The 26,382-nt window shown below is 44.3% G+C and overlaps 1 protein-coding gene across 1 annotated transcript in view; it reads left to right on the top strand.

The window, feature by feature from the left end:
* Positions 1 to 26,169, top strand: part of LOC132105384 (scavenger receptor cysteine-rich type 1 protein M130-like) — a 37,193-nt gene extending 11,024 nt beyond the window's left edge. Inside the window, exons 3-6 of the mRNA XM_059510468.1 lie at positions 20,315 to 20,319; positions 25,461 to 25,726; positions 25,917 to 25,921; positions 26,114 to 26,169. Of these exons, the coding sequence (XP_059366451.1) occupies positions 20,315 to 20,319; positions 25,461 to 25,726; positions 25,917 to 25,921; positions 26,114 to 26,169 (332 nt within the window). The remainder of the gene's footprint in view (positions 1 to 20,314; positions 20,320 to 25,460; positions 25,727 to 25,916; positions 25,922 to 26,113) is intronic.
* The last annotated feature ends 213 nt before the right edge of the window (positions 26,170 to 26,382 follow it).

Here is a 26,382-nt window from a genome sequence, read left to right as displayed (position 1 = left end):
CGCAAGGCCGCCCCTTCCGCACCTCTCATCTACTCGCACTTCTATCTTCCGTGCATGCCTAAAATGATCAAATTATAATAAACCAGGCATGTTGTAATGAACTCAGTTTATGGATCACCTTCCTTAAACAATGGAATGGTTTAACCTTTTTTTACAGCGATCTGGTTTCTCTTCCCGATGACATCCAACTGTTTGGCCCCATCCGTCTGTTTCGGGGGATTTTATCAAGGGTGTTGGTTCGCATCTCCATGGCCCCATCAGATGCTCGAGTTTCCCCAATCCTCTGTGCTGTTTGAACTCTACCCTTTAGTCGTCGAGGCCTTTCTATGGGGAACAAATTGGACGTCAAGCAGTATTTTAGTATACTGCGATAACGAAGCAACCGTGCATTGCATTAATAAAGGCCATTCCCATTCCCTCGCTCTCATGCCACTACTAAGATGTCTAATCTGGATTTCAGCATGCGATCCAGCGATTCAACATTCCCGGATCCAAAAATCAACTTGCTGATTCTCTTTCTTGTTTCATGTTTCAGAAATTCAGAACGCTGGCTCCGGAGGCAGACACATCACCAACCCCAGTACCTCCCTATTCGCAAATCATATTCCCATAACCCATCCCCTCAAACCCCTCCTTACCGCATCCATTGACTCTATCCTACAAGCAGTATCTCAGTTTCAGAACTATCCATTCTTATCTAACAACGTGGAGATGTTTCAAAACTTTTCACCTCTCCTATTACCTGCCATTTCCCGATTTTTCTCTCCTCACAATTACTTCATTTATTTCCTTCCTCAGTTCCGTGAAGAACCTCCAAGCAGGGTCTATTAAAGGTTACTTAAGTGGTGCTAAATTTTTTCACAAACTAATCCACGGCTTCCCCTTATCTGAAATAAATAATTCTCAAACTTCTCTTCTAATCAAAGGAATTCAGCAAACTCACCCATCAAACCCGGATTCCAGACAACCCATAACTCTGGACTTACAAACTGCATCCAAAATCTCCGCACAGGGTACCATTCAATCCATACCGCTCGTACCCTAGATGCCATGTTCCTATTGGCTTTTTTCGGTTTTCTGAGATGCTCAGAAATTGCAATAACCTCTAAATTCAACCCCAAACTCCACACGACAATCTCTGTTTTGTTCATACTTGATAACGAAACTATCACTTACTCCATTAAACAAAGTAAGATGGACCAAGAAAGGAAAGGCCACTACATATACATTTTCAATCTCCCATCTCCAATTCAACTTTATCAGGCTCTCTTTTCTTATATCCAATTCAGGAATGCCTAATCTTAATCCGCGCTGGATCCTCTCTTTGTCGATGACTCTAACCATCCCGTTATACGTTTTTGATTCCAAAAATGCTTAAAGCTGATCCTTACACAATCAGGCTTTCCCGCGGAAAATTTTTCAAGCAACTCATTCCGAATCGGCGCAGCGACGACAGCAGCTTAAAAGGGCCTCTCTCAGAATCAGATACAGGCTCTCGGTCATTGGCCATCAGAAGCTTTTAAAAGTTACATCAGGTACAATCAAAACTACATAAAAGGCAGCCCATGTAGCCCTGATCAGCTAAAAAAAATTGTTCGTTTAATCGATTAATCAGAGGCTCTCCTCCCCAATGAAAAATAAAAGTGACATCAGGCTGCCCATGTAGCCCTGATCATCTATTTTAAAAAACAACAACTTTTTGTATGTTTAATCGATTAATCAGAGGCTCTCCTCCCCAATGCAGGCAGTCACCGCTCCTTTGGTCAAAGTAAAGGCCTTTCAGCCGTCGTCACATATTTCCTCACCTATTCAGCATCGTACAGGGCTCTCCCTTCGCAGGGCTGTGGCTCCCTTCGTTCGCAGTGTGAGCCTTCTGTCTGGTGTTGAGTTTCGCTGCGTGCTCAATGGTGGACGGGGCTCTCCCTCCCGGGGCAGCAGAGATGCAGGCCCCCTCCGGTCATCGTGACAGCCCTCCATCTGATGCATCAAATCACGCCTCGTATCCAGTCACAAGGGGGACTCTCCCTTCCAGTGCAGCAGAGCCGCAGCTCCCTTCCGACGCAGCGAGAGTCCATCCATCAGTCGCGTTCCCTTGCTTACTCCGCATCGGACAGGGCTCCCGTCCCGGTGAAGCAGACCCATAGGCTCCCTTTTGTCACAGGGTCACTCTTCAGTCTGTTGTTCTGAGTATGATGCAAACTCGGCGGTGGACGGGGGATCTCCCTCCCGGTGCAGCAGAACCATTGGCTCCCTTCGGTCACAGTGGGAGCCCTCCATCCGATGCATCAAATCATGCCTCATATCTAGTCGCAAGGGGGACTCTCCCTTCCAGTGCAGCAGAGCCGCAGCTCCCTTCGGACACAGTGAGAGTCCCTCCATCAGTCGTGTCTTCTTGCTTACTCTGCATCGGACGGGGCTCCCCTACCGGTGCTGCAGACCCTTCGGTCGCATGGTGAATCCCCCATCTGAGTTATGTTGCATGCTCAATGGCGGACAGGGATCTCCCTCCCGGTGAAATAGAGCCACTGGCTCCCTTCGGTCACAGTAGGAGCCCTCCATCCGAAGCATCAAACCACACCTCGAATCTTCTTGCCTATTCTGCATCTGACGGGGCTCTCCCTTCTGGTGCAGCAGACCCACGGCTCCCTTTGGTCGCAGGGTGAACCCCCCATCTGAGTTATGTTGCATGCTCAATGGTGGTCAGGGATCTCCCTCAAGGTGTAGTAGAACCGCTGGCTCCCTTCGGTCGCAGTGATAGCCCTCCATCAGACGCATGAAACCATGCCTCGCATTTAGTCGCAAGGGGAAATCTCCCTACCAGTGCAGCATAGCCACAGCTCCCTTCGGACGCAGCAAGAGTCCCTCCTTCAGTTGTGTTCCATTTAGCGTCAAACAGGGCTCTCCCCTCCGATGTAGCAGAGCCGCGGCTCCCTTCGGTTGCAGTGTGAACATTCTTTAATGTTTAATGTCATTATGTTGAAAAGATTCTGTAGAGACACACCTCAGGGAAAATAATTTGAAACGGAGGTTTGTCAAACTAATAAAAAGTTCAGTCAAATGATTATTAATTTTCTTTTACGAGAATTAGCATGAACTTACGGAGGAGTCTTAAATGAATAGGTATATACAGCCAAACAAGCGAAATGTGAATTGTGTCATCTGCTGTCTGAACAAGATGACTAAATTAGTGGAGTAATAATGATATCATTTAAAAACTTTCACAGTTGTTTACAAAACAGATTTCCGAATTATACATGAGTAGTTATTAGTCTGCACCAACTGCTAATATTTGATTGATGACTTTGACCTTTGCCCCTCCCCCACATGACCTTGACAGTTCGACCTTGACATTGTGACCTTGGCCCCTCCCCCAACCGACCTTGACCTTTTGACATTGACCCCTCCCCCAACTGACCTTGACCTTTTGACCTTTTTAAGGTCACAGGTGTTTTACGACATGTGATATTACATCTGCTTGTAATAGATCATGTTTATACGTCTTCACCCATGAAATGAAACCATCCGTGAATAATTGGCAGCTGTGACCCATCATCTATTTTGAAATATATCATTTCATAAGGGATTATCCTAATGACAAGGGTTACGGTCACCTGTTTAAAAATATACACCGGACCTCCGGTGTGCGACAGCTTCTTTATAATGTATCATGCTAAGCTGTTGTTGATTTGTGATATATCATGAAATAAGATGTCGTCTGTTTATAACAGTCACCTGTTTGTAATTCTGATGCCGGACCTCCAGAATGTGATGCGACATCTGTTTAAATTGGACTGAAGGGTAGACATGCTCTTAACCGGTGTCACGCTAGCGCAGAGGTTTTGCTCATCCTACACAGCTGTGAGAAAGAGATATTGGATTAAGGACAATTTGAAAAATGAGTAAAAGAATATCAGTTTTAGGAGATGAAAATTCATGTTTAATTATTGTTATGGACATTGACAGTATAGTAAACAAACCCGCACGTCTCTGCCATTCATTCATTCACACAGAGACGTGCAGAACATGCAGGATTCACTTTTCAACCAACTTTTGCGGCTTTACATTTACAGGTACTGGTCAATATGGAGATTTGATTTGATTAATTTGACTTTGATAGACTCTGTGACTGTCCATATTAAAATGTAAGTTTCATTTTCATGACTGGATTTTGAGATTCCATCCGCGTTTTCTGCTTCGCGAAAATCATAGCGCTGTATGCGTCAAGAAATGGGCTGACCGGGTCCTCGGTACCACCGCTACTTAAAGAAACCTGGTACCTTCACATTTCCAGTTTTTCAATTTCCATTGCATCATTTGTTTATTAAGGTTGAGCTTAGACCAAGAGCAGAGAAAGACACCCACTTCAGCTCAACTTTAAATTACTTTAAGCCAAGTCAGTTTTTTTCATACCACCCTCAGAAGAAGACAAAATTCCTGACAGTACAGAGAGTGTTTAAACACAAAAATGGCACAGACAGAAAATGGCTTACATACTGTGAACAATTAAAGTCTTGTGACACTCATGCCAGGCGTTATTGTTGTTGTTGTTGAGTTTCCGCACGCCGATTGCTTTGGGCCGGGGCTAGTCAAAGTCAAGGGCCGTTTTTTAGTCCCAGTCCATCCCTGGGTGTGGACCATAAATCAATCACTTGTGACGGGTAGTCCCCCATATTTTCTTATGTACTTTTTTGTGTAGCATTTTTGTGCCATCTAGTGGTCTAGATGAAAATAATATCAAAGGTGCCCTTTGACCCCGGGGGTGCCTTTTAGCCCCAATGTGCCCTAATTTTTCCTATACCCTTTACACAAAGAAAGAAGCTCAAAGAGTGGTTCAAATAAATATTATAAATATAATTTGAAACAGGATGGGACAGACAATGGTTCTACACATGGTCGTTGCTAGCAGGGCAAAATGTGGTGACATTTCTAGGGGCCCCAGGCCTGAAGGGTCACGTGGAACGTGTTTTCAAGGGAGCCCACTGCAACAACCTGCATTGGGCCCTAGTTCCCCCGAAAGATTTGGAGTCTTTCATATTTACAGATCCCAATAGTAATAGTAGTTTGACTTGGAGTGGATCGCCTATATAGTAGAAAGAGAAAATTATACCTTTCTAAAGAATCAAACAACTCTTTCTCTGTGTATTAAATAAATTCAGTGCACATACAGACTGAAGTAGTTCAAATCTTTGGTACTTTTAATTGTGATGAGTTTGGCTCACATTTAACAAAAACCCCACCAATTCACTGTCTCAACAAATTAGAATACTTCATAAGACTAATAAAAAAAATGTTGGCCTTCTGGAAAGTATGTTCATTTACTGTACATGTACTCAGTACTTTGTAGGGGCTCTGTAGCAAAGTTCGTGGGATGGAAGGAAGAGGACAAAGGGGTCGGCTGGACTGCTGACAGGTTTAATATAAACAAAAAGAACTAAAAAGTTACAAACACCCAAACGGTGACTCTTATTCTGACACATCAGCACTAGTTTCGTTTTGTTTCACTCCTTCCGGTTTCCGCTTCCGGCTTGAGTCAGCAGTCAGTCTCTCTCTCGATGGCTTCCGACTCTCCTGGCGTTTTATACTCTCTCCACGCCAATTACTAGAACAAGAAACAGGTGATGATAATTATTGCCCAAACCACTCACTTACCGCTCGTCTCCTGATTCTCTCTCCCGCTGCAGACTTCGCTAGACCACGCCCCCCCTGCCACATACCCCCACCGCCCGACTCAGGCCGGGGAGCCATCCGGCCTGCAGCCCCCCCCCTCCCATTTCTGGAGAGGAAGTCGGCCACCGCCATCTGAACACCCGGCCTGTGGATCACCTTGAACTTAAAAGGCTGAAGAGCTAGATACCAACGAGTGATCCGTGCGTTGGTATCCTTCATGCGGTGGAGCCACTGCAGCGGAGCGTGGTCCGAACAGAGGGTGAACTTCCGTCCCAGGAGATAATAGCGGAGGGTGAGGACGGCCCATCTGATGGCAAGGCACTCTTTCTCGATGGTGCTGTACTTAGCCTCTCTCTTCGAGAGCTTCCGGCTAATGTACAGCACCAGCCGTTCCCCCCCCCTCTATCTCGTGGGACAGGACTGCCCCCAGCCCCCTGTCCGACGCGTCTGTCTGCAACAGAAAAGGGAGAGAAAAATCAGGAGAGTGTAACAACGGCCCGCCACACAGAGCAGCCTTGACCTGAGTAAAGGCCTGCTGACATGGCTCCGTCCACTGGACCGTATCTGGCACCTCCTTTTTAGTAAGGTCAGTCAAAGGGCTGGTGAGGTCCGAATAATTAGGAATACACCTTCTATAATATCCCGCCAGCCCCAAGAACTGCCTTACCTCCTTTTTGGCCTTGGGACGTGGGCAGGTCGCAATAGCGGCTGTCTTATCAATTTGGGGACGCACCTGCCCATGCCCCAAGTGGAAGCCCAGATACCTTACTTCCACACGCCCAATTGCACACTTCTTTGGGTTGGCCGTGAGCCCTGCTCCCCTCAGCGACCTAAGGACAGCCCTCAGATGCTGCATATGCCGCTGCCAATCATTACTAAATATAATGATATCATCCAGGTAGGCAGCCGCATACGCAGCATGGGCCGCAGAATCCTATCCATGAGGCGCTGAAAGGTAGCTGGGGCCCCGAACAAGCCAAACGGAAGGGTAACAAATTGGTGTAATCCAAACGGAGTTGTGAAAGCTGTCTTTTCTCTGGACAATGGAGACAAGGGGATCTGCCAATAGCCCTTTAAGTCCAATGTCGAATAAAAGCGAGCCGTGCCTAGCCGATCAAGCAACTCGTCAACCCGCGGCATTGGATACGAGTCGAATTTCGACACAGCATTCACCTTGCGGTAATCTACACAGAACCGGACTGAGCCGTCCGTTTTCGGAACTAAAACTATCGGGCTCGCCCAATTACTATTAGATCCTTCTATTACCCCCATGTCAAGCATAGCGCCTAATTCAGCCTGAACTACTTTTTTCTTGTGCTCAGGTAAACGATACGGCCGGCTGCGAACTACCATGCCCGGCTCGGTCTCGATATGGTGCTGAATCAGGTTAGTACGGCCCGGTAGGGGCAAGAAGACGTCGGCAAACTCTGCCTGCAATTTCGTTAAATCAGTGAGTTGGGACGGCAAGAGGTGATCTCCACCTGGAGCCAGGGCGAGGGATTGTGGTTTGATATTCGCCTCTGGCCCGAGATCATCCTCTCCTCCAATCACCGTTGCCAACATCACTGATTCCGCCTCATTCCATTTTTTAAGGAGATTGAGGTGGTAGATCTGACGAGACCCGTTCCTATCGGACCATATTACCTCATAATCGAGATCTCCGACCTGTCGTGCGACCTCAAACGGTCCCTGCCACTTAGCCATTAATTTGGAGCTCGACGTTGGGAGTAATACAAGTACTTTCTCTCCCGGTGCAAATTTGCGTAACCTAGTTCCCCTGTTATACAGCTGGCTCTGGCGGTCCTGGGCTTGTAACAAATTCTCCCTTGATAGCCGTCCCAATGTGTGGAGTTTTGTTCTCAAGTCCAGCACATACTGAATTTCGTTTTTGCCCCGAGATGGTCCCTCCTCCCAAGTTTCTCTCAGTACGTCGAGCACCCCCCGGGGCTGGTGTCCATAGAGAAGCTCGAAGGGGGAAAACCCCGTGGAGGCTTGTGGGACCTCTCGCACAGCGAATAACAAGGGCTCTGGCCACCTATCCCAATTTTTGGCGTCTTCGTGAACGAACTTACGGATCATGGATTTAAGTGTGCGATTAAATCGTTCGACCAGGCCGTCGGTTTGTGGGTGAAAGACGCTAGTTCGAATTGACTTAATGCCCAACAATCCGTACAGTTCGCGTAGCGTACGTAACATAAACGCTGTGCCCTGATCGGTGAGGATTTCTTTTGGAACCCCCACCCGGGAGATAAGACGAAACAGGGCATCCGCAACACTTTTAGCGGAAATGTTGCGGAGGGCCACCGCTTCAGGATATCGTGTTGCATAATCAACTATGACTAATGCAAAGCGATGTCCTCGTTCCGATCGCTCTAATGGCCCGATGAGGTCCATACCAATTCTCTCGAAGGGGACCTGCATTAAGGGAAGAGGGCGCAAAGGCGCTCTTGGGGCGGCCGGTGGGTTTACCAACTGACATTCCGGACAGGACGCGCACCACCTGCGCACGTTGTCATGAATGCCCCGGCCAAAAGAAACGGGCCATGAGGCGATTTAGTGTTGCTGCCTGTCCCAAATGGCCCGCCATAGGATTAGAATGAGCCGCATGGAAAAACATTTCCCTGCGGCCCTTTGGAATTAACAATTGGGTTGTATTCAATTTTGTCCGAGCGTCTTGGGTCACTCGATACAACCGTTTTTTTAAAATGGCAAAATACAGATAGGAGAGTGGGAGGGCAGGTTGGAGAGACTGGCCATCGATGGCGCGGACCTGTTGAAACGCAGTGTTGGGAAGGTTACTTTGGAAATGTAATAGGTTACAGATTACAAGTTACCCTGTTTAAAATGTAATAGTAGTGTAACTTTTTCAATTACTTTATTAAAGTAATGTAACTAATTACTTTTGAGTACTTTTTGATTACTTTTCTAAATTTGTGAAAATGAAAGAATAATAAATAAAAGCATATACATAAACTTAAATACAGTTATCTAATAAGCATGTGACGTATTCTGTGTAATAAACTCCTAAACATTGGTGTTTTTGCTGTCTCTTTGTATATGATGATAGTTTTCTCAAAATAAGTAAAATGCACATGAAGTGACACAGAGCAGTTCTAGAAATTATGTTTATGTGCTCGTGTACTCCTATATTGAGGCGGCAGAGGTTGAAAACACTGCGAGCTTCAGTAGGCCTATGTGTAGTAAATGAAACCATGTCTTTGGAAATAAAAACCATGGAAAAAAATTCAGACTGGAAAATTCAAACTCATACAAACAAATTCATGGACCAAACTATTTTTTATTTTATCTATTTCGTCTATAATCGTTTATCTAACGATTTTTATCTATTTTAAATCTTTAATTTGGGGACATGCAAAATAATTAAAAGTTCTCTCCTGAACTGCACCTTCACTTCCATTTTTCTCTTCAGTTTCTTTATTTTGCCCTGTTATGCATCTCTCTCGTGACTTTAATACTCAAGATTGAACACAACTATACTTTACAATACAATACTCTACAATACTACAATATCTTTATAGAAAAATCCTAATTCTGTACACGAGTCATATTTTTCCCTTACAAAAATTAACCATGATTTTATTAGCCTATATAAAAGTAAAATAACCTTGTTTAATTTTTTTTTTTTTTTTTTTTTTTTTGCAAATGGATTTGTATTTATTTTTAAATAAATGCATTTGTAAAATAATTTAAAATTTTTGGTTATCACAGTTAAACAATAGTAACCATTTTCTCTGGATTTATAGATAAATATTAAAATGTTAATTTTCGTAAGGGTTGTTTTGTTGTCTGTCGTAGCTCCCCCTAAACCTATAAAAAAATCTGATTGTTTTTCAGCTAAATTACTACTGTAACATTACAACAGATAATAATGATGTCCTTTATATAGTATTTTGAGTGATGACTGATGGGCAACGTGCTGCTGCTTGATTAAATAAATAAAAAAAACAAAGACAAAAAAGCATCTTTACAGATGAAACTGACCTGAAACCCTGAACAGGAGTTCTGCTTCTCTGCTCCAGCAGTCCTCTCTCTCTCTCTCTCTCTCTCTCTCTCTCTCTCTCTCTCTCTCTCTCTTCTCTCTCTCTCTCTCTCTCTCTCTCTCTCTCTCTCTCTCTCTCTCTCTCTCGCATTGATTACTCTGAGTCTGATCCAAACCGTTTGGCGGAGGCGCGGAGAGCGCGCGAGTCATGACTAACAATTCATGACTTATTAGATATTTTATTATCAAATGGCGGATTCGCAAATGATCGTTTTAGTACATTCGGCAGGCAATTATACAATAATGATATTAAATAGTGGGGCAAAATCGGCTGCCAGGCCACCGGGAATTGTCCCGGTTCTCCCGGTGTCCAGTCCACGCCTGATTTCCACAGACACGCAGAATGTGCAAGTCATATATTGCATTTTTGTGGCTTAATATTCACAGACACTAGTCAATGTCATGTTTTGATTCAAGTGTACTGACCTACTTTTGATTTAGTCATCCAAAATGTGGCATATTCCGTCCGCGTTAGGCATTCCGTTTTTATGACTGGATTCTATGAACCAGACTGTATTTCCGCATCCCAGAAATTATTAGAGCGGTATGTCTCAGAATAGTCAGTGCAATTTGGGAAATAAATCAGTTAAATCTGTATGTGGATGCGTGTAAACATTCAAATGTAATCCCCTTTGTAATCGTTAAAAATTTCATAAGTAACTGTAATTTAATTACTCATTTTTTCGTAGTAACTGTAACTAATTACAGTTACAATAATTTTGTAATTAAATTACGTAACGCCGTTACATGTAACTAGTTACTCCCCAACACTGTTGAAACGCATGTTTTAGGGTCTCATCCTGAGACTGCTCCAGAGGAAAGTCATCACGCTCCGAGAGAATCAGTCTCCCGATTTCGTTCGGTTCCCCTGAAGCAGAACCCAGCGGTCCTGGCTCAGTTTCCCCCACCTGTACCCGCGTGGTCTCCTTCCGCGCCTTATTTCCCCAAGAGGCATCCGCACATAACGACCTCAATAAAACCGTAAACGCGGGCCAATTCGTTCCCAAGATTATCAGGCTTTGATGGATTGAGGTTTGGTTACATCCTGAATCCACCAAGGCCGGATATGTACCCCCCTTGATACTCACTGGTATTTGGTACTCGCCAGCCTGACCGGGGGTGGGACACGAGGAGGGCCGGGTGGACGGGACCTAGGAAGAGGGACAGGGCGAGAGAGAGACCATGTTGTCCTCCGCCAGGTGGATGGCCGAGTCCAGCGACGTGGGGTGGTGGCACTGGACCCACTTGGCCGTTTTTTTGGGAAGCCGAGCGATGAACTGCTCCAGCACCACCAGGTCGACGACATGCTCCACGTCGCTTCCCTCGGCTAGTAGCCACTTGCGGCAGGAGTCCCGGAGCTGTTGGGCCATCGTGAAGGGTCGACCGGCTTCGCCCAAGTCCAGGTACCGGAACCGCTGGCGGTGTTGTTCGGGCGACCGGCCGACCTGCTGGATGACGGCCCTCTTTAGGTCGTTGAAGACCAGGAGGTTCGCCACCGGAAGTTGTTGGGCGGCCACCTGGGCCTCTCCAGAGAGCAGGGGAATGAGGCCACTGCTCTCGGAGCCACCCGCAGGCCTCCGCTGACTTTTCAAAAAGCTCCAGGAAGGCCTCCGGATCGTCCTGGGGCCCCATCTTGTGCAGCGGTAGGTGCATGGGTGCGGCGGGCGGCCCGGCGGCCTCGGCGCGAACCTCCCGATCAATCCAGCTCCGGAACCTCTCGCGGTCCTCCTGCTGGGCCTGGACAATGGCCTGAAAACGCCTCTCCTGGTCCGTCCTTAGGTCCAGCAGGGCCTGGTGTTGTTCGCGGTGAAGAACCGCGAGGGAGGCGATGATATCCGCAAGCGGCGTGGCGGCCGGACTTTGCATGGCGGCGGCGACAGTCCTACTTCCTCCCGGGTTTCGGCACCAGTGTAGCAAAGTTCGTGGGATGGAAGGAAGAGGACAAAGGGGTCGGCTGGACTGCTGACAGGTTTAATATAAACAAAAAGAACTAAAAAGTTACAAACACCCAAGTGGTGACTCTTATTCTGACACATCAACACTAGTTTCGTTTCGTTTCACTCCTTCCGGTTTCCGCTTCCGGCTTGAGTCAGCAGTCCGTCTCTCTCTCGCTTGCTTCCGACTCTCCTGGCGTTTTATACTCACTCCACGCCAATTACTAGAACAAGAAACAGGTGATGATAATTATTGCCCAAACCACTCACTTACCGCTCGTCTCCTGATTCTCTCTCCCGCTGCAGACTTCGCTAGACCCCCCCCCTGCCACAGGCTCTTTTTGCTTTGATTACTGTCTCATTTCGGTTCGGCATGGAGGTGATCAGTTTGTGGCACTGCTGAGGTGGTATGGAAGCCCAGGTTTCTTTGACAGTGGCTTTCAGCTCATCTGCATTTTTTGGTTTCTTGTTTCTCATTTTCCTCTTGACAATAGCCCATAGATTCTCTGTGGAGTTTAGGTCTGGTGAGTTTGCAGGCCAGTCAAGCACACCAACACCATGGTCATTTAACCAACTTTTGGTGCTTTTGGCAGTGTGGGCAGGTGCCAATATAACGGGATCATGTCCAATTTAACGCACCCTCTGAAGCAGCTGAGAAACAGCGCCGCGAAATGGGCAGAAAATACATTAGGCGGTTCATTAAGCACTGTGTAAAGTGCCAAGTTTAAAGCTTCATAAAAAAATAATTCCACAGTAAAAACTGGTTAAAATTTGGATTTTGTTAGGGTAGTAGCTCTAGTCTAACAGGACAATGTCCAATTTAATGCACCCTCTGAGGTTGCCGAGAAACAGCGCCGCAAATTGTGCAGAAAATGCAATAGGCGGATTGTGCATTGTGTAATGTGTCAAGTTCAAAAATTCATACAAAAATAATTCTACAGTAAAAACTGCTTAAAATGTGGATTTCATTAGAGTAGTAGCACTTCTATAATGGGATCATGTCCAATTTAACGCACCCTCTGAGGCGGCTGAGAAACAGCACCGCGAAATCTACAATATGGGGAGAAAATACATTAGGCAGCTCATTGTGCACTGTAAAGTGCCAAGTTTAAAGCTTCAAAAAAAATTAATTCCATAGTAAAAACTGCTTAAACTTTGGATTTTGTTAGGGTAGTAGCTTTAGTCTAACGGGATAATGTCCAATTTAACGCACCCTCTGAGGTTGCCGAGAAACAGCGCCGCGAAAATTGTGCAGAAAGTGCAATAGTCGGATTGTACATTGTGTAAAGTGCCAAGTTTAAAAATTAATTAAAAAAAATCTACAGTAAAAACTGCTGAAAATTTGTATTTCGTTAAGAGTAATAGCTCTTCTATAATGGGATCATGTCCAATTTAACGCACCCTCTGAGGCGGCTGAGAAACAGCGCCGTGAAATGGGCAGAAAATACTTTAGGCGGTTCATTGTGCACTGTGTAAACTGCCAAGTTTAAAGCTTCATAAAAAAATAATTCCACAGTAAAAACTGGTTAAAATTTGGATTTTGATAGGGTAGTAGCTCTAGTCTAACGGGATAATGTCCAATCTAACGCACCCTCTGAGGTTGCCGAGAAAGAGCGCCGCGAATTGTGCAGAAAATGCAATAGACGGATTGTACATTGTGTAATGTGTCAAGTTCAAAAATTCATACAAAAATAATTCTACAGTAAAAACTGCTTAAAATTTGGATTTCGTTACAGTAATAGCTCTACTATAACGGGATAATGTCCAATTTAACGCACCCTCTGAGGCGGCTGAGAAACAGCGCCGCGAATTGTGCAGATAATGCAAAAGGCGGATTGTACATTGTGTAAAGTGCTAAGTTAAAAAAATTCATACAAAAATAATTCTACAGTAAAAACTGCTTAAAATTTGTATTTAGTTAGAGTAATAGCTCTTCTATAATGGGATAATGTCCAATTTAACGCACCCTCTGAGGCGGCTGAGAAACAGCGCCGCGAAATGGGCAGAAAATACTTTAGGCGGTTCATTGTGCACTGTGTAAACTGCCAAGTTTAAAGCTTCATAAAAAAAAATTCCACAGTAAAAACTGGTTAAAATTTGGATTTTGTTAGGGTAGTAGCTCTAGTCCAACGGGATAATGTCCAATTTAACGCACCCTCTGAGGTTGCCGAGAAACAGCGCCGCGAATTGTGCAGAAAATGCAATAGGCGGATTGTACATTGTGTAATGTGTCAAGTAAAAGAATTAATACAAAAATAATTCTACAGTAAAAACTGCTGAAAATGTGGATTTCGTTAGAGTAGTAGCACTACTATAATGGGATAATGTCCAATCTAACGCACCCTCTGAGGTTGCCGAGAAACAGCGCCGCGAATTGTGCAGAAAATGCAATAGGCGGATTGTACATTGTGTAATGTGTCAAGTAAAAGAATTAATACAAAAATAATTCTACAGTAAAAACTGCTGAAAATGTGAATTTCGTTAGAGTAGTAGCACTACTATAATGGGATAATGTCCAATCTAACGCACCCTCTGAGGTTGCCGAGAAACAGCGCCGCGAATTGTGCAGAAAATGCAATAGGCGAATTATTGTACATTGTATAAAGTGGCAAGTTAAAAAAATTATACAAAAATAATTCTACAGTAAAAACTGCTTAAAATTTGGATTTCGTTAGAGTAGTAGCTCTACTTACTTCACAATGCTACAGTAAAAATGTCTAAATTTGTTTATGGTGACAGTCAAGCACAATGGGTAAGGCCCCAGTGCAACTTTTAACGCACCCTCAAAGGCAGCTGAGATATCCCCCAATGGGTAATGGGTAATTTTGGCCTATTTTATGGGTTCACAATTTCAAAATTCTTCAGTATAAATATCTGAAATTGTGTATGATTATATTCAAGCTGCAGGATAAAGCATCAGTGAAACACCCCCAAATGGGCCAACAATGTGATAACTCTTCTGTATTGTCAGATTGGGCCTGTTACTTTAAAATGTACAGTAAGAATTCAATGGCTCAAGTCAATTCAATTTAATTCATACATTTATTTGTATAACACTTTTCACAATACATATTTTAAAGCAGCTTTACAGAAAATGCAGATTTCTGTTACAAAACCACAGTAGGATTTTATGAAATATCAGAAAGTACAGTTATTAGAACAAATGCGTATTTACAAACGCATGCATTTTAAGCAACAATTAATGTGCAGTATAAAGCAATGATAAAATGATCATTTATTTATAATCATCCATGTTTGATGTTCTGGAGTCCTTGCAGGAAAGGTTTTATCTCTTCAAATGTGTCTGAAGTCTTCATAAGGGGCTGGATCCAAGCTGGAGCATAAGCTCTGGTTACTTTGTTACATTTGCTACACTTTGCCTAATTAAAAAAAAAAAAAAAAAAAAAAAAAAAAAGTATTCAATAGGCCTATATTTATTTTTAAATACATTCAAATTATGTTATTTGCAATAATTAAAGATTGATGTATAGGCCTCATTATATTTTTTTACAGTCATTTTATGTTATTATTATTTGTTATCTACCTTTCAAAATAGTGTATTATTCTTTTCTGAAAATAGATAGGCCTACAATATAACCAGGGTCCCTAAAAAGTGTAAATAAGAGAAAAATGTGTATTGAAAATTACACTCCATTTTCGCTGATATATCAGTGTTATTTGCATTATATATATATATATATATATATATATATATATATATATATATATATATATATATATTCTTTTATTCTGAAAATAGACACAAAAGTAACACAATTCCGTTAAAAAACGCGAAAAAGAGAAAAACCGCACGGTCCCCAAGTTGAGCGTCAATAAGAAGCCAGCAAACGCGGAAGTTCGCGTCATTTAAGGTGGAACGGATAGCGTCAATAAGAAGCTGCGAATAAGAAGCTGGATTCAGCCTCGTCCAGGTATCACAGGCTCAATCTGTCTGGGACCTACATAATATTTGTGATTTTGCTGTAAACATGTTTTATAATGCATAACTAACAGGAGAGCTCCATTAAGTAAACGACTCAATAGTGGATTTACATAAACCATATATACTTCTTGAAGACTATTACTAAAATGTCTATTTATCTTCTGACTGGATAATGTTTGCTAAGTATTGTAGATGAGCACATCTAACAGACATGAAACAGGTGTCTGAGTGATGTGGGTGTGATATTGTGTAGAATTCACTTTTGTCAACACTGCTATAGATGAGTGTAAGTCATGTAAACAAACAAATCTACATAAAGTAACTAAACATAAGTTATCTATTGTATCTGTCCATTTGCAATATTGATAATTTAAGGAACATTTGTGTTGGATAACAAGTGAGTTACATCAGTTTTTAACTCAACATGTAAATGCAGTATATCACAGATACATGACAGAGGAGACTGACTCTTGTCTGGATGTTACAGGGACAGATGAGACACGTGTGTTTATCTGCTGCAGAGACACTGATGAAGGAATGATGCCATCAAAGGATTTGTGTAAGTACACTACAAAAATAAATGAAACATTTTAAATCTTAAGTTGTATTTTATTTTAATTAATGTAATTTTAAACAACTATTACACCTTCTTTCTTATTCTTGATTTCTGTGCATTTGCTGCGGATCTTTTGTGGTGGAGCAGGACATGCAAGGAAAGGTGAAAAAGAGGGAAAACCTGAAACAAAAGAATAATGTAATGACTTTTTGTATTGTGTATGTGTATTTTTGTAGGGCATGAAAAATGACTGGTGTGTGCACTGAGGATGGAGAAGACCACAGCATCATCCTGGAAATGATCGAGAGTCACAGATGAGACGTTCCATCACTCCAGCTCTTACTGTCTCATCAGGACCAGATGCTGCTGTGGTCTCTTCCTAATCGGTGGCCCCAGAGCAGTGAGAGCATCAAGAGAAAGACCACAAGACACTGAGGATGTGATTTTGGTAAAGTTTGTTCAGCTGGTTAATGTTTAAACAATGAAGGCTGACTTTCAGAAGCTTCAAAAGCATCATCACAAAATGTGATGGAGCTTTTATCTGAAGTGATTGACAGTGCTCTTATTACAGGGGCCTACAATCCTCTGATCAACCTGGAGAAGAGAGCCTTGCTCAAGGACACACTGGTGTTCCTGTGGCTCAAGTGGTAGAGCATTGCGTTAGCAGTGCAAGTTTGTGGGTTCGAATACCAGGGAACACATGTTAGGTAAAAACTGTTAGTCTGAATGCACTGTAAGTCACACAGCAGTCAGATTGTCCTGCACGTGTTCTCCTGCTCTCGCTTCAAGGTTGTGTGGTTCAGAGAGCCATCATCAAGGTCTTCTTCATCCTGTTGCTCAACGACATCCCCGTTGAGAAGAGTGAGACTGTGAAGCACAGCAGCAGAACTGTATCAGCTGTGTTCAGATGGCAGGAGGATGTTGGGTTCACCATCTGTAAATACATGATTGTTAGAACAATAAGTTTGAATGAAGCTTTGTATCATGTGTTGTTGACTTGTACATGTATGCATTTATTGTGATGCTAACTTTTATACATTATTTTAATCATTTAGACATGTTTTTTGTTGTCAGTAAATAACATATAAATATTTTATCCATACATGTATTAATTGCTTGACTGAAAATGGATGTATTCACATCGACTGCATTTATTTAACTAGTATATAGTCATGTATAGCTATGTCACAAAAGAAAATACATTTGGCTTCTTTTACTAAAATGTCATTTTAAGAAAAAAAAATATATAATTATGTGTTGGCATTTATCGTTATTATTGCATGGTAAGTGTTGGGGTGGGCAATAGATGCAATTCATCATGGGGTAATGTTAATTTTCGAGTAGTAATACTTACATTTTTAGAGTGTCAAATCAACAGTCTTCTCCAAAGGTGAGATCTTCGAGCAGCTGAACGAAGTACCCTTTGTGCAGATAATTGCAGAGTCGCTGTGAGGTGTTTGTGCACCTGACCCACTTTTTTTATTATTATTGCCAAATTATTTCATAAAAGAACATAGTAAGACGGTTGTATCTAACAATAAACAATCATAATGCCATAAAACAGTAAATTAAAAAAATCATGTTTTCATCATAGTATGAGATACTATACAAGAAAAACATTTTTCACGTAAAAAAATTAAATCAACAGTATTGGCTATACTACAAACACAAAATAAAAAGGCAGCCGTTTCTGCAACATGTTCTTCATTATCAAGATAATTACAAATACATTAATTAAACCTGTCACTTATGTCTTTTACGTTTTTGTGCTTGTTTTAACTTTGTAGGTAACATGATCAACATAGCGGATTATGATATACAATTAGCATTCATACTTCATACATATACGCATTTAGGCTGTAGAGTATATATTCTTTTAGCGCTCGTTAAGTTAGTACTTATTGAAATTAAGTGCCTAATTAAAGGGTATGCTGTTTCGAACGGATCCCGACAAAGTCTCGTTTTGACATCTCGCGTGGTTCTGTGTGATTTGAACAACTTCAATTTACGCCTCCTACTTCAAGTTATGCCCACTTCAAGTTACGCCCCCGTCTTGCAGTCTGCAGACAGACCCTTCTCATTTCAGCAGCTTTCGGTCCATAATGGCGGCCGCGCCTCCGCAGCGCCATCTACAGACTGTTCCCTTTCATAGGTCACTTCGATGCTGCGGTGACGTCACCACGTATGGGAACACCTTCGGTGTGACGAATGTCTGAAGCCCTATACCATCCCGCGAATCCTATTGGCCAAATAGCGCGTGGCACCGCCCATGCATGCGTACGCATATATATACCTGGTGCCGCGCGCCATTTACCTCAGATTTCATTCCTTCAGTACGAAGCGAATCTTCTGTGCCCTATCGTCTCGCGTTCACAGCGATCATCTACGAGCAGTATACTCTTCTCCGCGGACGCGATGAGTTTCAAAAAGTGCAAGGACCCATGTACTAGGTACATCGTAAAGGGGGACACTCATGACAGGTGCGTAGTTTGCCTAGGCTTACACCACGCACAGGAGGCGCTTAGCGGCCTTTCTTCATGCCCCCATTGCGATGGCCTGCGGCTCAGAGTGCTGCGCTCTAGGGTAGATGTATTCTCCGATGTCGCCGTGTCTAACCCCCGCCATATCACGTCTGCGACTGCCGAGGCACCGCACGAGGTGATAGCTTGGGGTGACACGTGTGACATGGAGCTTGAGGACAGCTCAGCGCTGGATTATTCTCCACATCGCTCGCTCTCCCCTACCCTAATACACAGAAAATCTTTTATTGAGCCTGTCGTCTTTTCCTGTGAGGACTTACGGCCCACACCGGAGGCATGTAACGCCATCTCCTTCGGTTGTGACCGCCATGATGACGACGTTTTATCCACTGCGGCCTCGGGGTCTGAGGACTTCGCGGCCGACACGAGCCCTCTCCCTCCTAGTGGACAGGAGAGGCGTGTTTCCCAACCTTCTTCGAAGCTGGACGACCGTTTCTTAACTAGTCGGACACCTGCGCAGCCCTGGAGGCCTTTACCCCTTTTCCCGGATCTCCACCAGGAGGTTTCGAGGTCCTGGAAAAAGCCGTTTTCGGCGCGGATCACGAACACTGCGGCTGCGGATTTCGCCACCATTTCTGATATGGCGGGCCATGGCTATGCAGCGATGGCGCCGGTGGAAGAGACTCTCGCCGAGCACCTTGCGCCTAATTCGGCTGCGGCGTGGAAGTCTCGCCTCCTCCTTCCCTCGAAGGCGTGTCGAGTCACGTCCAGTTTAGAGGGGTATTTGTTACCCCTCCATCCTAGAACATTCCTGCATCTCACTCAATCCTATTCCATTATCATTTATAGCACAATTGTTTATACACTTATTTATTTGCCAATTTGTAAATCTCCTGTAAATTTTTTTTTTTTTTTTTTTTTTTTTTTTTTTGTCTGTGTGTTGTTGTCTCTGTTTACTGGAAGCTTATGTCACTAAAACAAATTCCTTGTATGCGCAAGCATACTTGGCAATAAAGCTCTTTCTGATTCTGATTCTGATTCTGAAATCCTACATGGCCGCTGGCCAAGCGGCTGCTTCGCTCCTTTCTATGGCGGTCCTTCAGGCCTACCAAGCGGAGCTGTTAAAAGGATTGGATGAAGGGGAGGGTATTACATCTGAGGCGGTTAAGGAAATACGGCGAGCAACTGATTTGGCGCTTCGCGCTACCAAACATACTGCTCGAGCAGTGGGCCGTTCCATGGCTGGTTTAATCACGGTTGAGCGCCACCTTTGGCTTAATCTCACCGACATAAAGGAGAAGGATAAATCTTTTCTCATGGACGCCCCTGTGTCCAAGGACGGTTTGTTTGGAGAGGCTGTCACTTCAGTGGTGGAGAAATTCAGAGCCGCGAAACAGCAATCAGCCGCTTTCCGCCAGCTGATTCCCCGCAGACCCAGAGAGGTTGAACGCCGACAGGCGCCCGTGCGTTCTTGCTCAACCTCCTCTCACCGCCAGCGAGTAGCCTCTCGGGAGGAGCCTTCACCTATGGTGCCCCCTCGCAAGGATTGGGGCCCTAGGGTTGTTACACCAGCTCAACAACGCCAACGAAAAAGGTTGAACCTGAGTTCGACGGCCAATGCCTCTCGTTCTCGGGCACCAAACAGCAGCTCCTGATCTTTTTGCTGCCTGCCAGGGACTGTGTCCTCAGCTAGAGAGCGCTGTTGGACCGCTTTCGCGCATTCAACACTCTCATTGCAGTCTCCACGCTCAAACCCTGACTGTTTCAAACAGCAAACAGCGCTTCGAACAGCATTGGAGCGAACTGTAACACCAAACGCTCCCTCAGACACTCTGCACGATCCAGTTTTCAGAACTCGAGGGGCGCTTCAAAGGGTCTTTCTCGAACGGCCCGTCATGACGGCTCGCACAGCCGCCGCTATTTCGCTAGCGGCAGAGCCCGATGCTCAATCTGTTGGCCTAATTCCTGCCGTGAACACGTTTCAGGATTACGCACAACGGGATGCAACGACTATTATGCATATACTTCCCCTGTGCACAAACACCGTGAGTTTTTCGTGCCCGGACATTTCTATGTGTGCGACAGCGTTGCAGGAAACGGACATTTTGAGACTGCTAATATTGTTTCGGGCCGCGTGGGAACGCTTGCCCGGCATTTCTCAATGGGTGTTACGCACAATTTGTCACGGATACACCATTCAGTTTCGGAAAGGCCCACCCCCTTTCCATGGAATTCTCTACACGGTGGTGAAACCGATGGATATAGCGGTGCTGAGACAGGAGATGTCAGCTCTACTGAGCAAAGGGGCTATAGAGGAAGTACACCCCTCTCAGATGGAGTCAGGGTTTTACAGCCGTTATTTTGTGGTACCAAAAAAAGACGGCGGATTACGACCCATTCTGGATTTACGTCGTCTGAATCTTGCACTCAGGCCGAGCAAATTCAAGATGTTGACGGTAAAGTCTATTTTGTCTCAGATTCAGCCAAACGACTGGTTTGTCACGATCGATCTGAAGGATGCATACTTTCATATTCAGATCGTCAAGAGACACCGAAAGTTCCTCAGATTCGCTTTAGAGGGCAAAGCGTATCAGTACCGTGTGTTGGTCCCCTCTCAACGGATTATCTTTCTGGGGATAGAATTGGACTCTCGCGCGATGACAGCAAAGCTTTCTCTCACGCACGCTCAGTCGATTGCGTCATGCGTTCAGCACTTCAGAGCGGGTCACACAGTGACAGTGAGACTGTGCCTCAGACTGTTAGGTCTAATGGCGGCGGCGCTTCCCGTAATTCATCTGGGTTTGCTTCTCATGCGCCCGTTTCAGTGGTGACGAAACGACGGAATATTTCACCCCGTTGTCTTCCACATCGAACGATCTCGGTGACACGGAGGTGTGTGATGTCGTTAAAACGATGGACGTCAGCCGAATTTCTCCTCACCGGGGTTCGGCTGGAGATTTGTGCTTCCCGAGAGACTGTAACGACAGATGCGTCTTTGACCGGTTGGGGAGCTGTTTGTCATGGGCGCCCAGTCCACGGAGTGTGGACAGCGGCTCAACGCAGCTGGCACATAAACAAAATGGAATTACTGGCGGTCTTTCTGGCTCTCCAGCATTTTTCGAGTCTACTGATCGGCCGTCATGTGCTTCTCAGAACGGACAACACTGCGGTCGTGTCTTACCTGAACCATCAGGTAGGATTGCGTTCTCGCCCCCTGTGCAGGCTGGCGAGACGTATTCTTCTTTGGTCTCACGACAGATTTCTGTCGATCCGGGCTGTTCACATCCCCGGACGACTGAACTTCGGAGCGGATTTTCTATCCAGACAGGCTCTGGAGCAGGGGGAATGGAGATTACACCCCCAAACGGTGAATCACCTATGGCGGATTTTCGGGGAAGCGGAAGTGGATTTATTCGCGTCGAGCACGACTACGCATTGCCCGCTATGGTTCTCCCTATGCCCTCCATCACCCCTGGGTCTGGATTCGCTAGCTCACAGCTGGCCCAGGACCAGTTTGTATGCGTTCCCCCCGATTCGTCTGATCCCAGCGGTATTATGCAGAATACGGCGGGACAGAGTGGGACAGCTGCTGCTGGTGGCTCCACGATGGCACACACAGCCGTGGTTTGCGGATCTCATCAATCTGCTAGCGGGCTCTCCGTGGGAGATTCCCCTCAGAAGGGATTTATTATCGCAAGCACAGGGACGGATCTGGCATCAGAGGCCAGATCTGTTGAATCTGTGGGCGTGGCCTCTGAGCGGAGTGAGTTGATATGTCCCGGTCTTTCTGCTGAAACCACCGAGACTATACTAAACTCTAGAGCAGTTTCTACGAGACGCTTTTATGCTTTCAAGTGGAGACTGTTTACGACATGGTGCGAAACTCATAATATGGACCCAGTTGTCAGGGCATCCGTTTGAGCCCCTGGAAACTGTATCGGATAAGATCCTGACTCTGAAGACACTTCTTCTCATGGCTTTATCCTCCCTCAAGAGAGTTGGGGATTTACAGGCTCTCTCTGTCTCACCTTCGTGCATGGAGTTTTCACCGGGCTCTGTGAAAGTGTTGTTGCGACCTAGGCCTAATTATGTTCCTAAGGTCACGTCTAATCCCTTTCGTTTTCAGCAGGTGGTCCTGGAGGCTTTTTCCCCTGCTGTGGCAGAGTCTGGGGATCTAAGTCTTTGCCCTGTGAGAGCGTTAAAGACTTATGTGGATCGTACTGCCCCAATGGCGTGAGTCTGACCAGCTGTTTGTCTGTTTTGGACATAAGAATAAAGGCCATGCAGTTACGAAACAGCGCATGTCCCACTGGCTGGTGGAGGCTATATCCTTGGCCTATGAGGCGCGCGGGCTCGCTTCGCCCTTAGGAGTAAAAGGTCATTCCACGAGAGCAGTGGCTTCTTCTCAAGCCTTTCTTAGTGGATCCTCTATGGGTGATATTTGTGCTGCGCCAGGCTGGTCCTCACCGAGCACTTTTTATCAGGTCTTACAGTCTGGATGTGAGGATGGCTCCTGGCTCCCGGGTTCTCTCCGCTTGAGCAGATGCTTCCTTGGATCCAAGCTATCAGGTACATCAGGCGTTATGGTATAGCGTTCCCATACGTGGTGACGTCACCGCAGCATCGAAGTGACCTATGAAAGGGAACATCTCGGTTACGTATGTAACCTTGGTTCCCTGAATAGGGAACGAGATGCTGCGGTTCTGGCCGTGCCATACCTTGATAGCTTTCTTCTTCTTCTTCATTCATGAAATCTGAGATAAATGGCGCGCGGCACCAGGTATATATATGCGTACGCATGCATACGCCAATAGGATTGGCGGGATGGTATAGGGCTTCAGACATTCGTCACACCGAAGGTGTTCCCATACGTGGTGACGTCACCGCAGCATCTCGTTCCCTATTCAGGGAACCAAGGTTACATACGTAACCGAGATGTTACCCATAACACAACAGTTTCGCCTCTTGGGCTTCTATACTCTTTGCTCTGGTTGTGCAGGAATACCTTTTTCCTCATCAGCGCTCACACTTTATTGAGATATATGGAGAAAATCAAAATGCTAAATGTTCTCATATATGAGATGTTGGAGTTATCTGCTCTGGTGAGAGGATTTAATAATAAAAAAATGAATAGATGTATTACCCTGCAATCAGTGTTGCAAAATTTGCAATTTTGTTACAAAAAAAAAGAAGTAATGTGTCATTTATAATACAAGGCAAAACACCTGTGAAAAAAATACATATTAACACTATACATTGTGACCTTTTTTTTTACAGACTTTTAGAGTGTAGCATATTAACTAGATACCAAAATACACTGCTTAAAACTATTTATGTTCAGAATGTGCATAAGTCGGTCAGGCTCTTCATCCACCGTGCACTCCCTCGCTCAAACACTAATTTCCTGCACCTGTACACCTTCCAATCATCCAATCACCAGCACCTGTTCAGCATCAACCAATCAGCTCACCTCCACATAAATACACACTCCTCAGTCACCCTCACTGTTGGATCTCGTGACTATCAGCGGATCAGTTCTCGTCCAAATCACTAGTATTGACTCCTTCAGGATTAATCTCTTGTGCTTACCTTCTCTCCAGCAATCCTCCATTTCCTTCCAGTGCCTCCAGCTATCCACCGTTCCTCCGATACCACCATTACTCACCATCACCGAAGTTTGTGCTCACAACCGGAAACTCTGGTCACCCCCATCTGGCAAGAATACATCCTGTTTGAAAGTTCTCTCATCCTCCATCCACCTGCTACTCTCCCTCTGTCAACTGCCGGTTTCAATAAATCCTGTATACCTCTCAACCACCGCCTTCAGTCCATCTGTTACAACTAGTAAATGAAAAAAATAAAATACAGTTGTTAAATGTTACTATTCAATAATTCAATGTTTTATATAAAACATAAAAATGTGTTGTTTACAGTATATTACCTTTACTTTCACAAATAATATATTCTATCAACAAATCTAAATGAACATATTTCAAATCTGATTTCTCACTGAGAGGCCAGTCAATGAGTAAGTTACACAGTTTTGTGTCATGTATGTAACAATGTCATCACACAGTGACACCACAATGTCATTTGGCCATTTTAGCAATTAATCAGCCTGCCTTTAGCAACTTCTTTTGGAAAATTTGTTGGAAACACTGCTTTCAGTGCTTTAAGTGGGCAAGTACGCACCGGTAATCCGTACCGCCACTTCCAAATATAGCTCTTGAGCGTACCGCCACCTCTCTGTGCGCCCAGAACGTGCTTTTAGCATACCGGTACGCTCATTTGGACATCTGTTTTAATAGAGGTTTTAATCTTTTGCCTGCAATGCCGCTTTTCAAAGCCCCCTTCACAATGCAAGCTTCCTAATTCGTCCCACAGAGACTACATTACCCATAAAAACCCTTGAGCTTTACAAGTGATAAGCACATGCGTCGCTTTTGCATCTGTCAGTAACAACTCAATGTGGCCAGAGAGGGTGTGTGAAACGCACACTCGGCTCGGTAAAAATTCAAATACAGTGAACAACACTTAATATGCTCTCGTGGCTTCAGACTCTGAGTACTAAAACAACAGGGTCAAAATCAGTTGCTCTGAGTTGAAGTAGTGCGTGTCGAGCTGAAGGAGAAGATGGAGAACTGTCTGATGCTGATGTTTCTGTGTTATATGGTAAAACTCATCACCTCTGGTAGGTACATACTCAGAGTCAAGAGGTAATCTATTCTTTAAAATGTGCTGAAATAATTTACATGTAGTGTCACACTTTACTAGATACTATGTTTGGTATGTTCACTGATTGTCTTTCTCTCATGTGTAGACTGTGAGTGTGAGCCTGGTAGATGGCAGTAATTCCTGTGCTGGTCGAGTGGAGGTTTATTATAGAGGTCGATGGGGAACAGTGTGTGATGATCACTGGGATATTGCTGATGCTGCAGTGGTGTGTAGAGAGCTGGACTGTGGGATGGCTGTAAACGCAACAAGTTATGCTGACTTTGTACAAGGATCAGGACCAATTTCAATGGCTCTTGTAGGATGTAGTAGATCAGAGACTGCACTGAAACTGAACTGCTGGTCAGACAGCCGGTATGCACTGTACTGTAATCATAATCAAGACGCTGGTGTCATCTGTTCAGGTTAGCTTCTCCAAACCTCAGTCTGTTATCTCATCACTCTCTTTCATAATTCTCTCAAGGGGTAACAGGTGGGATGCACAGCATTTTTTTATGGCCATTTTCATGTTTACATGATAATCAGACATTCGCTCTGTGTAAAGTTCAGGTATGATGTCATGAGTGTCAGTGAAGATGTGAGAAACCTGTTGAGTAAGTTACGATAACACTTTTGTTCTCATTATTTTAACATCTTTATTTAGATTTAATATATTTTTTTTTATTTTCCAGTTGTTTAGACTTCAAATATTTATTCAGTTACAGTTTTTGACCTGATTTAAGATTTTGTTTTTAATAACAGATTTTGATGATGTGGAGGAGGAGTCAAACAAAGAAGGGGTTCATTTGGCTCAATGATGTCATCCACTGCTTCGAATTCAACAAATCTGAACAAATGCTGAGTTGTTGATATATAGATATTGTTACTAATATCTAAAATTTCAGGTTTTTATATTTTTCCCCCTTTTTGTGTTAAATCTATTATGACTTTGTGGATTTTGTTGGATTTTTTGGCCTTTTTAATAGTAATAAAAAAAATTCAGACAAGTTTTTGAAGGTCAATAAGACATT

This window comes from Carassius carassius, chromosome 26 (genome assembly GCF_963082965.1).
Source record: "Carassius carassius chromosome 26, fCarCar2.1, whole genome shotgun sequence".
Lineage (NCBI taxonomy): Eukaryota > Metazoa > Chordata > Actinopteri > Cypriniformes > Cyprinidae > Carassius > Carassius carassius.
This window is presented reverse-complemented; position numbering and strand designations above follow the sequence as displayed.